The sequence below is a fragment of the Perognathus longimembris genome, chromosome 25 (assembly GCF_023159225.1).
Source record: "Perognathus longimembris pacificus isolate PPM17 chromosome 25, ASM2315922v1, whole genome shotgun sequence".
Lineage (NCBI taxonomy): Eukaryota > Metazoa > Chordata > Mammalia > Rodentia > Heteromyidae > Perognathus > Perognathus longimembris.
In genome coordinates, this window is record NC_063185.1 from 16,853,189 (window position 1) to 16,871,503 (window position 18,315).

The window sequence follows — 18,315 nt, forward strand, 5'->3', positions numbered from 1 at the left end:
GATTGGTGCCTGGGGAAGTGGAAATGCCAGACAGAGGCACAGACCCTGGCGAGGGAAAGAAAGATGGCGCCACCATTTGGGGCGTGCTGGGGACAAACAGTGTCAGAAATCGATGACCGTACCTACCCATCGTTCTAGGGCTCTCCTCAAGGAATGTACACGATCACCCTCCATGCCTTCTTCTATTCCCTTGGTACCTCTGCCATCTGGGACTAAACACCAAGACATCTACCCCCTCCCTGACAGAAATCCATTTACCCCCTAACGTCGAATATCTAACATCTATCTTAAGGAGTCATTTCAACCCTCTGGTCTTCACTTCCTAACCTTCAAAATGGGCACAACGACACTCATGCCACAAGGCTAAAATTCCCACATTGCCTAGCGTGAAGCAATTTGACGAAACATTTTATACCAAAGTGTGACTATTAGGAGTGCTAAGTCTGTGTGTGTGTGCGTGCATGCTTTGGGGCACACCCAGAGTAGGGATGAAATCCCTCCAGCTTTGGTGGAGTCCTCCATTTGGAGGCTAAGGCTGTCTTCCAGAAGCTTCCTCAGGGGTCTGTCTGGGTAGGAAAATGTCCTGGTAATTGTCCAGAGCTCAGCAGGTACAGGCTGGGTACATATGGGTTTAGGATGCCCTTGGGCTCTAGCAAGAAGGACTGGCTTCTGTAGTTTAAGAACCTGGTCCCTATCTTTGAGGGGGGGGGGGTTACTGAAACTTCAGATCTGTGGTGTGTGTGTGTGTGTGTGTGTGTGTGTGTGTGTGTGTGTGTGTATGTGTTAGCCCCACGGCTTGAACTCAGGGCTTGGGTGCTGTCCCTGAGCTTCTTTTGCTTGAGGCTAACACTCTACCATTGGCTCCACTTCTTTTTTTTTTTTTTTTGGAGAGGGGATCGTTTATTGGTGATTAGAGTCTCAAGGACTTTTCTGTCCTTGCTGGCTTCGAACTGTGATCCTCAGATCTCAGCCTCCTGAGTAACTAGGGTTACAGGTGTGAGCCACCAGTGCCTGGTTCTGATCTGTGTTTCAGGGCTGCCGGGGAAGCAAAGCAGAATGGGAAATGTACCTTGGTACTGCTAAGGAAGGAGAGTAGGGGTTGGGTGGGCTGGGAAGGTGGGCTGCCTCAGTACCCGGTGGGGTATTGAAGAGGTGGGAGGTACCCTAGCAGGTGCTGAGCACCAAGCTCAGGGCAGCTGTGCCAGGCAGTGGCCCTGGCCTTGCCGGGGTCAGGCCTCTGCTCACCAACAGCAGCCTGAGCAATGTTATCAATGAGTCCAGCTGGCTCACAGGGGGCCCCCCAGCGCGGCTAAATCGGGGCCACTGGCTCCTGCCACAGGAAGAGGGAAACGCAGGCAGGATGTCCTCTTCTGTGGCCGACAAGTCCTTTCCCATGAACCCCTGCTGACCTTGCTGGCCACGTGGCGGGGGCTCCCCCACTTGCCACCCAGACCTGTGTGTCTGTCCGGGCTTAGTTGTCCACCCTACCGCCCCCCCCCCCCCCACTATCCACGGGGAGAGGGGCTGGGCAGAGGAGAGGGGCGTGTCTGTTGTTCACCCGCCCTCAGGGGCAGAGCAGGCGCCCTGAGCCTCCTATAGCACCTTCCTGCTCCCAGACTGGTCCCCTCCGCTGGACCGGAAGACTGAGGTCCCAGAGGAAGCCAGTGTCTGAAAAGGATCGAAACGCAGGAATCCCTGCCTCCAAATGGAACGTGTCTGCTGCTGGTCTGGCACAGGGTGCAGGAGGGTCTCTGGATCCCTCTTCCTGCCCATCTGCCACTGCCCAGGCATCTCAGAAAACAGTGGCACCCAGACCAGACCCAGGTGCCAGAGAGATCTGCTCCATGTATGAAAATACCCAAACAACAAGCAGGAGGGGGCGAGGGTGGTGGTGGTGATAAGCTAGACACAGAGAAGAACTTCCCTCCTCATGCTGTGACCCTACTTAATTTCCCTGGGCTTCCTTCTGCCCCATTACCTTCAAATGCTCCCCATTTCCCTCCTGCCTTACTTGCTCAAGGGACATGAAATGGGAAGTCTAGTTGGGGGCCTCTACCTGAAGGCCAGACTTCTCCATATTTGCTTCTCCTCTTGGGGGGTCCCCGTCTGATAAGTGGCCAGGCGATCCTCCCTTTCTCTTAAGCCAGAGACCTGGCATTCTTTCTCTCTTCCCACCAACTGCAGAATCCGTGGGTCCATCCATGAGCTTTCAGTTCCCCCACTCCAGCCGCACCCGGACAATCATTCGTGGTGGGTTTGCTGCTGGCTCCTGTCACCTGTCCTGCCTCACCCTCCTGGCTACTCAACCCCAGCTCTAGCTTCATCTGACCATCTCCTTGTTGTATCCCTGGATCTTTAATGCCCTCTCCTAATTCCCTTCCCTGGAACCTGCAGACCCCGAGGCTGGAAGTGACGCTGTCTTCCCGTGCAGTTCACCGCTGCCGGCTGCACTTCACGGGAACCACAGAGCAGATTCATCCCCAGGCTACCGAAGCCGGGCTGCCATGCCTGGGCCCCCTGCTGATGTGACACTCAAGCAACCCTGCAGGACGGGGCCAAGGACAAGGCCTTCCTGGATTTGTTGGCTCGCACAGAACTGGTCATCTTCTCTGGCATACGGGGACTTCAGTGGACTGTCCACTTGTGATACCTTGTCTTGGGCCTGCCCAGGGGGGTCAGTGTGCTCTTCAGCTACACTGGCTCTGGGCATTAGGCATGGTGGCTTCATGGGCAGCATGTACGTTAGCATCCCCACAGCACTGGACTAGGGCCAGAAAGCCCGTAGACACCAATGGAATGGATCCAGCCACCATACCCTGCTAGCACCTACTCGCACCCCTGCTCCATTCCTACTTCCCTGAGCCTGAGTCAGGGCTGGGGAGCAGGGAAAGCAGAAAACGGGAATGGACGTTTGGGATTTGGAGCATGCAGGGGTGTGTCCTCAGGTCAGCCTCCCTCCCTCATCTCTGCTACTTTCTGTGACTATCCCCAAGCTAGCTGCCCAGTCTAGAAGTGAAGACTTTCCCCTGAAGTCCTCGATGATGAAACTTCTTGAGTTTGTCATTTACCATCTTCCCGATCAAGGGAGTCACACTGTGAGCTGAACCTTGAAATCCAACCCAGGTGCACACAGCCCCTCGGTGTTTACCAACCTGTCCACTGCAACTCGTAGGGAAACTGAGGTGCAGGGACGGAGGGGCTCACAAGAAGACTTAGGGGGGATAGTTAGAACAAAAATGATGCCAGTCATTCTACAGTCTGTGAGGGGTCAGCGTCAAAGTCCCAGGCATCTCACCTGCCTCCTATTCTGGCTTTCTTGATACTTAATTGAATATTGGATCATTGAGGTTTCTTTTGCAGGGCTAAGGATACAAAGCAGGGTCTCCTGCCTGTTAGGCAAGCACCTATTGCTGAGCCACCGAGCGAGACCCCAGCCTTTGTGTTCCCACTGGGAATACCCGGGTCCTCTTCTACCCCAGGAGTGGGTGGGGCATGGCCTCTGCTCTCAGTGATATCTTCCTGTCAGTCAGACCCACACCAGCCTTTCCCCCCCTCACAGCTGGCTTTGGGATGCCTGGCTGGTGCTTACTGCAGAGATGGCATCACTTCCCTTCTCTGCCTCCCACTCGTGTTGGCACCTCACACCTGCAGGCTGTTCCTGTCCCTCTGGAAGCCCCCTTCCTCTTCAGTCTCCTCCCCCAGGGTCCCCTCTAGGTCCTTTGCACTGCTTCCTCTCCAGCTACCCTGTCCCCCCTTTATCCTGAGCTTCAGGTTCTACTCGCAGCTGTGGGTTGCATGTTTCCTGGCAGTAGGGGAGGTCTTCCATTCTCCACCTCTGCTGTCCAACCAGGCTTGCATTCTCTCCTCTCGCCTCACACTGACGCAGTCACTCAACACAAACCCACTGAGCAACAGAGAGACTGATTCGGGGCTGGATGTAGGGAAGCAAGGAATAATCAGGGGAGTCCAGTCCTGGTGGCTCACGCCTGTCATCCAAGCTAGTCAGGACTCTGAGGGTCATGGTTCAAAGCCAGCGTGGGCAGGAAAGTTTGGGAAAGGCTTATCTCCAATTAATCACCCTAAAGCTGGAAGTGGAGCTGTGGCTCAAGTGGCAGAACACCAGACAAGTGAGTGAGAAAGCTTAGGGGACCGCGTTCAGTCCCATGAGTTCAAGTCCCAATGTAGGCTTTCCTGAGTGTAAATTGGGTCTCATTCTCTGGGACTGAGAAGGATAGAATGGGAAAGGGTAGAGTGTGCAAAGCCAGTGTTCAGCTTCTATGCAAAGCCAGTACTTAGCTTCTACGGTGTGCCAAAGTAGGAAATTTCCTTCTTTCTCCAAACCTCTCAGCCTTCCTCCATCAAACCAACCAACCAGGATTCTGTGATGCCCGGGTCCACCCCGATTTCCAGATACACCAGAGCTAGGGTGGATTCCCAGCTCATCCTCTCCCCTCGGCCTCTTCCTTCCTGATACCTCCATCCAACCCCGCTGCTTCCTCCCTTGCCCTCCACATTCCCTCCGCTCCCTCCTCTGCCTAGGATCTGGGTCTCTCCCTGCCCAAGACCAGTCACCAGATTCGCACCTAACCTTGGGGTCCTCCTGTCTCCCCATCCTCTCTGCCTGGTAGTGCGGGTTGCTCGGCCGGCCTTCCAGGCTCCCGGTCGGTCAGTCACACCCCGAGCTACCTTCTCACTCTGGACTCAAGCTTTGCCTCACTTTACCCCAAGGCTTGCGTAACGGCGACCTGTCTGCCCATCCCTTTCGTAATAACTTCAAAACAAAACGGCTCGCCGTAGCCTCCACGGTGCTCCTGCGTGGTTAACCCCGACCTCGGCGCGCCCAAGTCGGGGTTCGGCCGGGGATGGGTGCCTGCGCGCACCTGGGGTGGGGGGCGCGGGGGTAACCAGACCGCGCGCGGGGCCGCGCCTGGGCGCAGCCAGGACGCCCGGGACTCCCTCCCCAGCGCCCCCGCTCACCTCGGTCCCTGACCCGGCTGCAATCCCGGAGGTCCCGGGCCCATCCGGCGTCCGCTCCCGCCACCCCACCCCGGGCTCCTGCGCTTCCCGGTCCCTTCCCCGAGTCGGCTCGGTGTCCCCCACTCCCCGCCGGGGACCCCCGAGTCCTGCGGCGGAGCCGCGGTGCCCAGTGCTCACCGTCGAGGAACCCCAGGCAGAGCCACAGGCGCAGGCACCGCGCGGCGACCCGCTGCATCTCCGGGCGCTGCAAGCGCGCGGGTCCGACCGACCGACCGACCGACCGACCGACCGACCGACCGGCACGGCCGAGGCTGCGCGCGCGGGCGGGCGGATCGCGAGCCTGGACGGCCGCGGGCGGGGCCGGGGCCGGGCCCTCGGGCCAGGGGTGGGGCCGGGGCGGAGCTGGGGAGGGGGAGAGGCGGGCCGTGGGCGCGTTAGCCCGCCCCTCGCCCCCCTCGGGCGGTCCCTCCCAGCCCGGCCCCGGGGAGCAGCCCGCCTGGGGAAGAACAGGGGCCCGGGGGGTGGTGGTGGTGGTGGTGGGGGCGTCGAAGGTGCCAAGTTAGCCCCTGCGGCCCGGGCCCTCGGGGGGGGGGTGGCCAGGGTGGGCGCAGAACGTGGGTAGAACCCGGGCACTGGCATGGACCCAAGGGACCCGTGATCCCCTCCTATCGAAAATGTCACCCTCCTCCCGTCCCGCCTCTGGCTTCAGAGATTCCCCCCCCCCCCCCAATACTTCTGCTCTGAGCGCATGCATACGTCTTTTTAAATCAGGTGACACTTTATTTTCTGAGTGGGCAAATCCTCCCACAGACTTCCTCTCCCTTTGGCAGTGGCATCGCTAGATTTTTTTCTTACAAGAAAAAAACACAACAAATCCATGTAGCTGTGACCCCTCTGTACATCACCTTTGTAATAATAATAATAATAATAATAATAATAATAATAATAATAAAACAACCCCAAAGCTGGATGGTAGTAACCCACACCTATAACCCCAGCTACTCAGGTTGAGAGACTCTTTATCTTCAACGAAGCAGCACCAAGCTGGGAGTAGAGGTGTAGCCTAAGTGGTCAATCACTGATCTGGGGTGAAAAAGCCAAGCAAGAGTGCAGGGCCCTGAGTTCAAGCCCCAGCCCCCAGGCAACATGCTGCTTCTACCCACAGCCATGTATATCCCATGACTGTTTTAACCTCTCTCTCTTCTGCTTTTATGGACTGCATTCCAAAAGTCAAGTGCGTCTGTGGCCCCCAAACCAAGACCAGATTGTTAATAACCATTATCCGCTCTCTGGAGCGCAAGAACTGAATATGTTAAGTTGTATGTGATTTCATCAGAAACATGAAGTTTAAAGCGAATATCTATGCCCCAATAGATGTACAAGAGCTTTGACATTCCAGAAGCTTCTCCCACTTCCTTTCACAAGCCTTTCATTCACTCCCAAAGGTATCCAGGATAAAGTACCTTGGTCTTATCATTTCCCTGATTGTATTCTTTTATTCCCCAAATACACGTTTTGCTTGGGTCTTACCCTCATTTAAGCGGATTCAAGTCATAGGTATTCTTTTAGTCATATCTTTTGCAAGATTCCCATACCTATTACTGTAATGACTTATACTTTGCTTATTTTCACAGGCACTGGGTTTTCCGTTGTTTGATAACAGCATGATTAATTGGTCTGCCTACTATTGATGGAACTTTGAGTTTTTGCCAGTTTCTATCTTTTGCTACTCTGAACACTCATGCATGTGTTTTCTGGTGTACATGCACCTCTCTCTCTCTGTCTCTGTCTCTCTCACACACACACATACACACATGTTCACATATGTGTATATATTTACGGTAAAATTGCTAGATACCTGTGTCTTCAACTATAGGAGAGAGTGCTAACTGTTTTTGTTTTCATTGTAGTAGGTTTATAGTGGCATCTCATTGTGGTTTTAGTTAGCTTTTCCCTAGCTGTCATTGAGGTTGAATACATTTTTGGTAAATGGCCAATTTGATTTCAAGCCTTTTGTTCTTTTATTACTGCCCATTGTCTATTTCTCTTATTGATTGGTAAGGAGTCCTTTGTGTTTTCTGGGGGTAAAATTCTTCGTCAGGTCTCACAATGACTTCCAAACATTGTGATGCAAAGCAAGCAGCAATGATTTTTATTTTGCTCATATTTCTGAGGGTTAGGAATTGGAGAAGGGCTTGGTTGTATAATTCTTGGTTGAGATCTCTCATTTGGTTTTGTCATCTATCTGAAAGCTTGACTGGATTAGATGGCTGCAGGATGTTATTATTATTATTTCTTCAGAAGAAATAATACCGTTTTTGACAGGGAAGAGCAAGGTCACCTTGCAGAAGAGTGTGTGACATGGTAGATACTATTGAGGTCGTCTTTGGGGAACACAGTTGGTTGACCATAAGGTACTACAGATTCCCTCTCTCATTTAGTGTCTTACCTTTCACTCCGTGTGAGACATGGTCTTGCCCTTCTGCTCAGGCTGATCTCTAATTCTTGGGCTCAAGTTAGTCCTCTTGCCTCAGCCTCCTGAGTAGCTAGAACTACAGGTATATACCATCATGCCCACATCAGTCTTTGGAGGCTGGAGGAGATGAGTGATATTATTTTAATGTAGCACCCTTAGGAGTTATTTCTGTCTTAGCTGGTGGTCTTTGTAGTCTTAAAGAAATGTTGCCTATCTTGATATCATGAAGGTATTTACTCTTTTTAAATCATTGGTGAACTGTTATTATTTCTTGTTTTCATTTGTTTCATGTTCAGATCTAAGGGTACAAAAGATGGCTTTCTCTATATCATGTGAAGTAGAGAAGGGCCAAATTTATTTCCTTTTTTTTCTCCATATGAATATCTAAATGGTTCATGATCAGTTATGGAAAGTTCCTTCTTTCAACACTGTGTTTGTCTACTTGTATCTTTTTGGATTGACACTACTATGAACCAATAGCCAATAAGCACACAAAGCACACACTCAACATCATTATCCATCAGGGAAATGCAAATCTAGGTCACAATGTAATCCCACATCACTCCTCCTAGGTTGGCCATAGACAAATGATGGAAAATGAAGATTGCTGATGAGGATGTAGGAAGTGAAAGTCCTCCTACATGCTGTGGTACTGTTAAATGGTCCATCCACTTTAGAAACCAACTAGTAGCTACCCGAAAAGCTAGACTAAATTGCCATAGGCCCCTGTAATTTCTCTGTGAAGGAGTATACGTGAGAAAAATGAACCTACATGTCAGTACAATCTTGGGTATACAAAGGCTCATGACATCATTACTTAAAACCACCCAAAGAATGAAACAACCTAAATATCCATCACCTAAATGCATGATACATAAAATGCAGTTTTCCTGCACAATGGAATATAAAAATGGCATAAAAAATAACATACATTAATGAACCTAGAAAACATTATAGTAAGTGAAGAAACTGGTCACAAAAGGACACATATTGTATTTATTCACTCTTGTGATATGTTCGTAGTAAGTAAGTAGAAACAGAGAGATTTGTGGTTACCTAGGGTTTGGGGAGTGATACCTAAAGAGTACAAACATTTCTTTCTAGAACATTTTTTAAAGTTTGTTGTTGTTATTTATGTGGTACTGAGAAATTGAACCCAGGGCTTCATGCATGCTAGGCAAGCACTATACCACTAAGCCACATTCCCATCCCTAAAACATTTTTTTAAAGTTCTAAAATTGATTGTAGTGATGGTTTCATGACACAAGATACACTAAAAGCCTCATTGAATGGATGAATAATATGATGGGTAAGTTATATTTCAATCAAGCCATAACCAAAATATTGGCTCTATGGTTTTACACAGGTTGAATAGTTAAGATAAACATAAATGCTACAGTAAATCTGGTCTTTGGCTTTTTGTTGAAGTGGCTGTTGGTAGAAGTGGAACTTGTGAGTTGTGAAGTGGAGGTTAAAGCAGATGAGATGGAAAGTTGTCACTTTTCCAGTGAAGTCAGGTGGCTTGGAGGTGCTAGAAATGTGTGTGTGTGTGTGTGTGTGTGTGTGTGTTCTGTGCCCTTCATCACAGTACATATTAGTACACTAGGCTAGGTCCAACTTTCTACATATACTTAATTTTGTTTTGCAAACAAAATCATGCACGAGCAAATGTAAAATGCACATTATGCTTGATTTTTTTCCATGTGTGTATCAGTTGCATTAGATAAAATTCACAGATACAAAATAAACATACAGGACCAAACTTCAGCTGTGCCCTTATAACAGGTCCATCACAAACAGTTTAGACTTCAAAAACCAGATCTGCAAACTTTGACATGACTATTTATGCTCAATGGGATGAGTGGTATAGCCAGGTTTATATCTACCATCCTGCCCTTTGTTCTTTATTTGTGCTTTTCTTGTTGTTTATTTTCTTCTTGCCTCCTATGGATTCATCAAGTGTTTATCATTATCACACTATTATTATTTATTATTATCACACTTCTATTAGTGTGGTAGATTGTGAAGATAGTCATTGTCCTTTACTTCTCCCTAAATTCATTTTTAAACAATAATTTTATTTATTTATTGTGTTTTGTGGTGCTGAGGAATCGAACCCAGGGCTTCATGCATGCTAGGCAAGCGCTCTACCACTAAGCCACATTCCCAGCCCCCAATTCATGCGCTTTTATAACTTGATTTTACAGTGTCTCCTATCAGGCACTGGAGGTGGTTTCTCCTCCCTTTGGTGATGAGATGGTCTTAACTTTAGTCAAGCAGATCCAGCAAAAGTGGTATTAGGAAGACTTTGTCCCTTTGCAATCTGTCAACCGTGCTGCCCACCATGCTCTGTACATTGGCAGAGCAGTCTGCTGGAGGACTATGAGGAGTGGAGAAAACACAGCTAGGAATTTCAGAGTAGATGTGTTAAAACAAAGAGCAGAGAAACCAATAAAAAAAAAAACACCCCAAAACTGAAGGCAGTGCTGGATCAATTGTTTTGTTTTGAACTCTAGAAAAGCCACATTTGGAGACACTGAGACCACAGAATTTATAAAATGGAAGCCACAAAGCAGGGAAGCAAGCAGCGATGCATAAGAGCCAGGTCCCCCTGGGGAAAGTCACACATTTCCTAGGCAAACAGGAAGAAGGGAATGAGAGAGACAGGAACTGAGTCCGAGTCAGAGGAGGCCTGGGTCTTCAAAGGGACTCGGTGTACCCAGTGTTTGGATGTTGTCCCAGGAAAGGACAACAGAGTGCGAGGTGGTGGCTGGAAGATATCTGAGACTGTAGAGTCAGTGCCTCATCTGTTTAGGGGATTGCCAGGAATAATGGGGTCACTGCCAGCCCGCCCATATGCAGGTTCTGCTGGAAGTACCTGGAGCATAGACAGTGAGGACCACAGACCACCCTCAGAGTCACAGGCCCAAGTTAGCCTCAGAGAGAGAGAGAGAGAGAGAGAGAGAGAGAGAGAGAGAGAGAGAGAGAGAGAGAGAGAGAGAGAGCAGGGGATAAAGTAAAAGCCCCTGGCCCAATTCCCAGAACACACACCCAGCAGATACAGCCTGGAGGAAACACAGTTACCATTGGGTACCCCAGCAGGATACAGTCTCTGCAGGGAAAGGCAGGGCCCGAGCCCTGCAGTCATACTTCATGCTGCGGAGGGTAGAAGGGACGCGATGGAAGGCCAAGCATTTCCCAAAAGGAGCCTGAGTCAGCTCGGGGAGGAACGTAGATGTAATCTAGAAATGGTTGAACCAACTGTAGGCATCAAATTGTTTATTTGCACTTTCTCTGCCAATGGGGAAATGGTTCCTGACAGTAATTTCACTCCATTGTGGACAAAAGTATGTATTGCCGCGCCTCCGAGTTATGCCGTGTAAACATCAAAATCTCCACCTTTGTGTGCACAAGAAAAACTCTAGGGCTGGATTTGGTCAATCAAGTAAATGAATACCAGATAAGTGAGGAAAAGGATGCGATTGGTCTATATGTCTTGTTAGGGGGAGATTTCAATGAGATCCTAGGTGGGGGTGGGGGGGAAGGGCAGGGCAAAAGACAGATGGGTAGATGTCTTTTGCTCTGATTGTTGATGCTAAAACAAACCACCCAGAGCTGGTGGATTTCTACAGAGTGGAGGTTTATTTGGTCTGCATTTCTATGGGTTGGCAGGAGCTTCTGTCTTGTAGGGGGTGCGCTGTACACTGGGAGCCTGGGTGGGGGGGGGGCGGTCCATGGCTGGGATGTCCTGTGGGTGGGGCACACTGTTGCCTTATCCCCAGATAGAGATAGTTGTTTTTTTTGGGGGGGGGGAGGGAGAGGACCCCCCGGGGACACACGCCCTCCCCCCCCCCCCCGTGCCAGCCAGGGTCACGCACGCACGCACGCACTCACGCACGCGCGCGCATACGCCTCCTCGCCCCTTTCTTGGCTCACGCGCTCCATCCATGGCCACGTCACAAGCCCAACTCCCCGCAGCGTGCGGGCTCCGCTTTGGGGCTCCCTGCGCGCAGCTAACGGAAACCTCTCCGACCCTTTGAGGGCGATCCTGCAGGACTGCCTGCCCCTCATGGGGAGTTATCTGAGCCGGGACCGGCCTCACCCACCGTCCCCCGATCCGCGGGGCGGCCACCACCTGAAGAAACCTGTGCGCCTCGGGCCCTTGCACCATGGCCGTGGGGTTCCCCCGGCTTTCCGGGTGCACTCGGTCACCCCGTCCTTGAACCTGGCCCGGGGGCTGTCGTGTGAGGATCGCGTGGCCTCTGCCAGCCGTCGTCAGCACTGTCGGCGGCTTGTGGTCGTCCATCGGCAGCGTTACCCAGCGCAGCAGGCCCGGTGTTTATTCCTGGGGGTCTTTTCCTCGGCGACCTGGGGTGACCGGCAGAAGCCCGCGCTGTCTGCGGCCAGCTCCAAGATGCCAGCCTGTCCTTCGGTGAGCCTGAACTTGACATCGGCTAAGGGGAAAGTCGCCCTGCGCCTGGCTCTCCAGCAGTCCGTCTTGAATATCTGGTCTTCCTTCACCGGCCACCTCTCCTTGCCCTGTGCAAAGGAGATCGTGGTGATAAAAGTCCCAGGAGACGGCAGCGGCCAAGCAAAAGCCAAGGATGAGGAAGAAGAGCTGGACACCCTGGCGGACAGGGTGAAAGGGCTGGGCAAGCAAGAGAGCCAGGCAGTCTTGCAAAGGCAACGTCCTCCCGGGAAGGCCTCGGATGGCAGAGACTCGGCCCCGTCTGCGTTTAGGCGCCTGATGGTCAATGGGGTGCTCTCTTCTTTTATGCCCAAGCCTGGGCCTCTGAAGAGAGAATTCGGTCACAAGAACTCACTAAGCAGCCTGATTTCAAAATCCCAGACCTCCATGAGCTCATGCAGCAAGAGGAATGCGATCACTAGTTCTTACAGTTCCGCTGGCGGGTTCTCCATCTTGCAGAAGAAAAAGAATGGAGCGACAGCAGGACTTCCTTCTCCGGCCTCCTGCTGTTCGGCAAAGCCCCGGAGAAATGTCAGTGAGAAGGACCAGCAGGCCAGTTCTTGCGCCTCAGCGCTACTACAAAGGAAAGTCACCCATGGCAACGTTACACACGATTCTTCCAGCCAGCCACAAAATCGAAGCAATCAAGTACCTGCATCCCATCTTTGTGGACCCCAGAAACGCAAGATTCCTCTGCTGCTGCCCTGGAGAAGAAATGACCCATTGATCCTGCCCCCGCCTCCAGAGATAGGCTATCCTGTCACTACCAAAGATCTAGACCTAGAAAAGACAGCCATGATCCAGTGGATCAACAAGATCTTGAAGGGTAAGGTTGGAGCCATCAGTCTACACTGCAATGCAAGTCCTTCCCTCTGTCTGTTGCAGGGATTTTCTTCATGAATTCCCTGGTACCTCTGCACTCATACTTGGTGGAAAAGGCAGAACCGCCTCCTCCCCCCTCCCCACCCCCAGCCTGGTGGACTTTCCATAATCAACTGCAGTGACCACCTTTACAGTCTTTTTTTGGTCATTTATCCTAAACCCTGCCTTGCTTTGTCTGGCTGTAAAGAAGTAGATTCGATTTCCCTGGTTTTCTAGAGTTCTGTTACCCCAGTGACTTTGCTGCTTGTGTGTGTGCGTGTGTGATAAATCCAGTTGTTTTTGAGGCATCCCATTCCAGCCCAGAGGAGCTCCCGTGGGGTTAATTTACCCCAGGAGGACACTGTTTTATTCTCATCATCCTCCTGCCCAAAGTGCTTACAACAGTTGGGTAGCTGAGGTTGCCAGGCTTAGCTGACTCAGTGAAGGAAGCTTTGAACCAGTTTTCCTCTTGGTAGAGCTAGGCCAGGGTGCCCACTACTGTTGAAGTTTTGTCTTCTTACCTCTCCCATTTGCTTAATTCTTAGGCTGAAGAATGACAACAGTAAATAGAAACCAGTAACACTGTTGCTTATTATCAAGTATTATGTACTGTATATAATAGTATGGCTATTCTTCAGTCCCATTTGCTTAATTCTTAGACTAGCCAATGAGAATAGCAAGTAGAAACCCACAGTACTGTTGTTTATCATTATCAGGTATTATGTACTGTACATAATCCTATGACTATTCAGTATGACTGGCAATGCAGTAGGGTTTTTCATACTAGTACCACCACAATTATGGGAGTAACACTATGCTACATTAAGAGAGCTAAGATAGCAGGCAAAAGGAATTTTTCAGCTCAATTATAATATTGATTTAATAGTTATTCAATCAATAAACTGGATTGAATAACTTCAGAGCCACTACTGGAACACAGAAGTATATGGAGTATGCCGACCAACACATCCTTGTGCAGTGCATGACTGTATGACTGTTTACAAAATGCTGGTAGAGGAGGGATAGCTAATCTTGTCATTAGCTTAACGTTTTAAATTTACAATTATGTACAAAAGGAAATGCACAAGGAGGCCCATTACTCCATTCACCCAGTGTTAATATGATGTTTAACTATAGTGCAATATTAAATAGGAAATCAAAACTTGGATAATCTGGGCTGGGGATATGGCCTAGTGGCAAGAGTGCCTGCCTCGGATACACGAGGCCCTAGGTTCGATTCCTCAGCACCACATATACAGAAAACGGCCAGAAGCGGCGCTGTGGCTCAAGTGGCAGAGTGCTAGCCTTGAGCGGGAAGAAGCCAGGGACAGTGCTCAGGCCCTGAGTCCAAGGGCCAGGACTGGCCAAAAAAAAAAAAAAAGAAATTACCACAGTTAAGGTAAATGATTACCATCACCATTTCCTCTCAAGTGGGGTGCCAAAGCTGCTACTTCTGGGGTTCTTTGTACCAGTGGCAGAAAGCAGGTGGACACATGGCTTCAATGTTGCTGTGGGCATGCAGGGATACTTGCTGTTGACCCAGTTGAGGGGCAAGACTTAGGGATCTCAATTAGATCTCCTGGGCTTCCTTCTTGACCTTTGCAAAATAGAGGAGCTGTGTGTATTTGTGTGTGTGTGTGTTGTCATACATCTTGGTAATTCTAGTCTGTAAGCCTCTTTAGCACCAAGTCCTTGATATTTGAGGGAACAGAACTATAGGGAACTCATCACAGCTACTCAGGTCTTGAGGTCTCTTGTCAGTTTTTCTTTTCAGCTTCCAGACTTCTTTTATTGTTTGCTCAATAATTTCCCAGGTGTATTTAATTCTATTATAAGGGCAGAGCAAGGCCAGTAAGTACATACCACCTTGTCTTTGGCAACAATTATGTCCTCCATGGTGTTGTGTTTTGCATTTACTTGCTTTCTTTATTGCCCTTTATGTAACCACTGTGATTTTTGTCTTTTACAGAGGATGGAGCTAAGACCCACAGCAATTAAATGATTTGAGGACCACCACATCACTCATCTACTGACCCACAATCTGACTGTCCAGTCTGAACTTTGCACATGTAGTACAATATCACGTTCCATGTAGACTCATTTTAATACTTAAAATAATCCCTTTAAGTGCTAACTGAAATCTCTGACTTAGACTTAAGTGTGTGGTGCATATTGTCTTTTGATTATGGCCATATTTCTTCTTTGTTGGCCATAGCCATGATCCACACACTCCCTTGGTCTTCCACTGTTTCTCGCCCATCAGGAGAATGTCACTGAGGATGCTGACTTGAGATGTTCTTCAACCTTTCATTTCCTCAGGACATCAGAGTGGTACCCAATGTCATGCAGATTCTGAGGAAAGCCTGCTTCTTCTTCTTCTTGGAACCACTCTGTGCCATTCCAGAGCAGCATAAAACTCCTTTTCAGTGGCACCTTCAGTCTTCATCTTTGATTCCTCTGCCATTCATTGTCCTTTACGGACATGGTCTCCTTTGTCTCTGTGTACTGCTACTTTGCATCTCATCTCACTGGACTTGCTTCAGGTGCCTCACCTGCTCCACTGTACTTGCCTCCTTTCCCAGTTTCCTCTTGGACAGTGACAGCCTTGGGGAAGAACTCAACTACAGAAGACCTGAATCAGAGATAAATCCCTGAGACAACACCAGTGGCCACCAACACCAGGACAAGAGGACCTGTGAGGAAAAGGACAGAGGAGGATTGGACTGTTCTGGATATGTCAGGACCTAAGATGATGAGCTGCAGAACCATGCTACCATAAATCATCCCCCAGAAATAGCTTCATGTGTATGAAGGAAGGAAGGAAGGGATCCCATAAATGCCATCTTGGGATAGTGTTGCTCACCTCTGGGAGTCAGGCTAGCCTTCAGCTCAGGGTCTCCAGACATGGCAATTAACTCAGGGGAGAAGTTGCTATAGTTTAGATCTTTAATGTTTCTTCAAAGGTCTGTGTATTGAAAACTAGGCTGTGCCTAGTGGGAGGTAATATGGACAATTAGTAGTGAGAAGTCCACTGATTGGGAAGTGTGTTGTTTAGGAAAAATACGGATTTTCTGTTTCACCTAGGCAGAATGCAGTGGGTATGAGGGTGATAACATAATTTGCAGGGACCTGGAGTCTATATCACAGAGCAAAGCACAGGGAGCCAAGAATAAAATTAATGATAAAATATTAGAGTCTGCCCTTAGGCATGTGGTAATATCACGTGAAGAAAACATACATACACACACATAATATATATATACTCGACAATAGTGTAAAAATTTTAAGTTCTCTGAATGCGTTGAAATGAGTTTCAAGCTTCTAAATTGAGGACTGGCTGTCAGAGGACACCAGTACTGCCCTTGCCTGACAGTGAGGCCCGGGTACCAGAAGTTTATAGACTATCACTGTGGGTTCTTTCGTGGAAACCTTTCTTTGGGTACCAATGTTGTACCGTTGATAAATCAGAGAAGCCACATTTTGAGAGGTCAAGTTTTGGAGTTTTTATTAGAGCAGGAGCAGTCTGCAGGGTAGCCAATTGTTACAATTGTTGCAGCCCACAAACACACTTAACACAGTTAGCAAACAGGTCAGTGAGGAAAGAACAAACACAATACCACCAAACCAATTCAGTTCCAATGGAGAGCTGAACTGGGATGTCATGGTGACCAGAAAACAGCCAGGAGACAGGACATGAACATGGTGCACTGGACTGACAGGTTTGGTAACCTATGGGGCAAGTGCCCACCCCTGCCTCTAGGGATTCAGACACACCCATCACGGGGTGGGGGTGGGGTGTGTGTGTGTGGAGTTCACCTTCCCTCAACATGAAGACAAGATGCAAGATCTTACCTTTCACCATGTGGCCAATAGGACGCCCGCCAGGCCTAACCTCCCTACTTCACCAAGAAAGTAGGTTCTGCATTCTCGATGGACCCTGTTATGGCTGACTTCAGGGAAGAAAAGGTAGCTTTGCATTTTCGAATTCATTTCCATGTGTAAGATAGGACCATACCGTATGCCTGCAGGACACGACGTGGGCACCAATACACCAGGAGAAAATTCACTAAAACCCAAGGACGTGGGCGCCGGAAGAGGCCGGAGAACCTTGCGCAGGCGCAGCGGCTAACCCGTCGGCGGTTCCCGAGATGCGGAAGTGGCCGCAAGGGCTTCTGGGGAGTGGTTTTCTAGGCGGAAGAAGTCAGAAGAGCATAGACCACACTTAGGTCCACTCAAGAATTTACTCTGCTCATATTTGAGAAAGGAGAACATGGTTCCAGGAGCCACCAGTGGCTTTTGTTCAGGTATTCTGTCCGTTTTAAAAGGCTCTCAAGGTCTTCCACGACAGCGGACGGCTATGGCTTACTTCCGGCCTCTCAAAGGATTCTGGGGATTGTAGTCCCGGCGCTCCTACGCGCGGGCTCGCGGCAGGGGCGGGCACCTTCACACTCTTTGCCCCTGTCACTCACTCAGTGAAATTTCCTAACGGCAAAGTGGCGCCAAATTGGGCTTGGCGTGGCTGTCGGGGCGCACGGAGTCCTGCGAGTTAGGCGGCGGGCCTGGAGGAATGAGTTTCCAGAGGAAAGTCGAGGAAATGAATTAGCACCTAGCGCCTAGGGAGAGTTTGGAACCTGTGAATCCCCAGGGCGGGAGACCCGCCTCAGGCATTGGCCTGGCGGGCGGGGCGGAGCCTCAGGCCCGGCCCCCAGCCCGGATTTTCTCCTTCTAGAAGCTTCGGCATTGGTGGTCGTGGTGCTGTGGCTTCGATGTTCAACTCCTATAGGGTAAAATGTCCTGGTTGTGGCCGAGGGAAGTGACCTTAATAAAAAATTTCCAGAATTTTTTTATTTTTCTTAATGAGAGGGAAGGACTTCAGGCCTGGACCGAGTTTTTTTTTTTTTTTTTTTTGGGGGGGGGGGGAGGGCAGTTGCTAGATGGTGGATATCAAGTGGGTTTGGTGGAAGTTGCTTGGGCCTTAGGGCATGCAACCCCTGATGGTGGTATTAAAAAAAAAAAGGGTGCAGCTTGTTGTATCCCAAGGAGGATAAGACAAGATTTGGCTCAGAGGAAGATTTATTTCCGGAACAATATCTTGAATTGGTTCAGTACCTGGGTTTGGTTGAGGACTTTGGTGGGCATTTCTGCTTGCCTGTTGTTGTTGTTGTTGTGTGTGTGTGTGTGTGTGTGTGTGTGTGTGGTGGGGGGAGGAACTCAGGGTGTGGGTGGCCCTGTCCCTGATGGCTTCCACCCCCCCCCCCCCAAGGATAGTGCTCTACTACTTGAGTCACAGTTCAACTTCTAGCTTTTTTTTTTTTTTTTTTTGCTGATTATTTGGAGGTCAGAGTCTAACAGACTTTGCTGCCCAGGCTGGCTATGAACAGCCATCCTCACCTCTCAGTCTCTTGAGTAGCTAGGATGACAGGTGTGAGCCACTGGTGCTCACTCCATTTTTTTGTTGTTGTTGTTTTAAACCAATGAGCCATAGCTTGCCATCTCCAAAGTTGGAATGCTGGTGGAGAGGTAGGCAAGAACC

General features: G+C 49.7%; 1 protein-coding gene and 1 long non-coding RNA gene across 4 annotated transcripts in view; both read right to left on the reverse strand.

Annotated features, from left to right (window-relative positions):
- Positions 1–5,219, reverse strand: part of Flt4 (fms related receptor tyrosine kinase 4) — a 40,468-nt gene extending 35,249 nt beyond the window's left edge. For all 3 annotated transcript variants that reach the window (XM_048334184.1, XM_048334185.1, XM_048334186.1), the window contains exon 1: positions 5,155–5,219. In XM_048334184.1, coding sequence (XP_048190141.1) covers positions 5,155–5,212 — 58 coding nt within the window. In that variant the 5' untranslated portion in view covers positions 5,213–5,219. The remainder of the gene's footprint in view (positions 1–5,154) is intronic.
- A 9,990-nt stretch (positions 5,220–15,209) lies between these two features.
- LOC125342142 lies at positions 15,210–16,802 on the reverse strand. The gene is made up of 2 exons (XR_007209148.1): positions 16,635–16,802; positions 15,210–15,475 (listed from the first exon to the last, which is right to left on the reverse strand). It is a non-coding gene; the product is annotated as an uncharacterized LOC125342142 (long non-coding RNA).
- Positions 16,803–18,315: the final 1,513 nt, after the last annotated feature.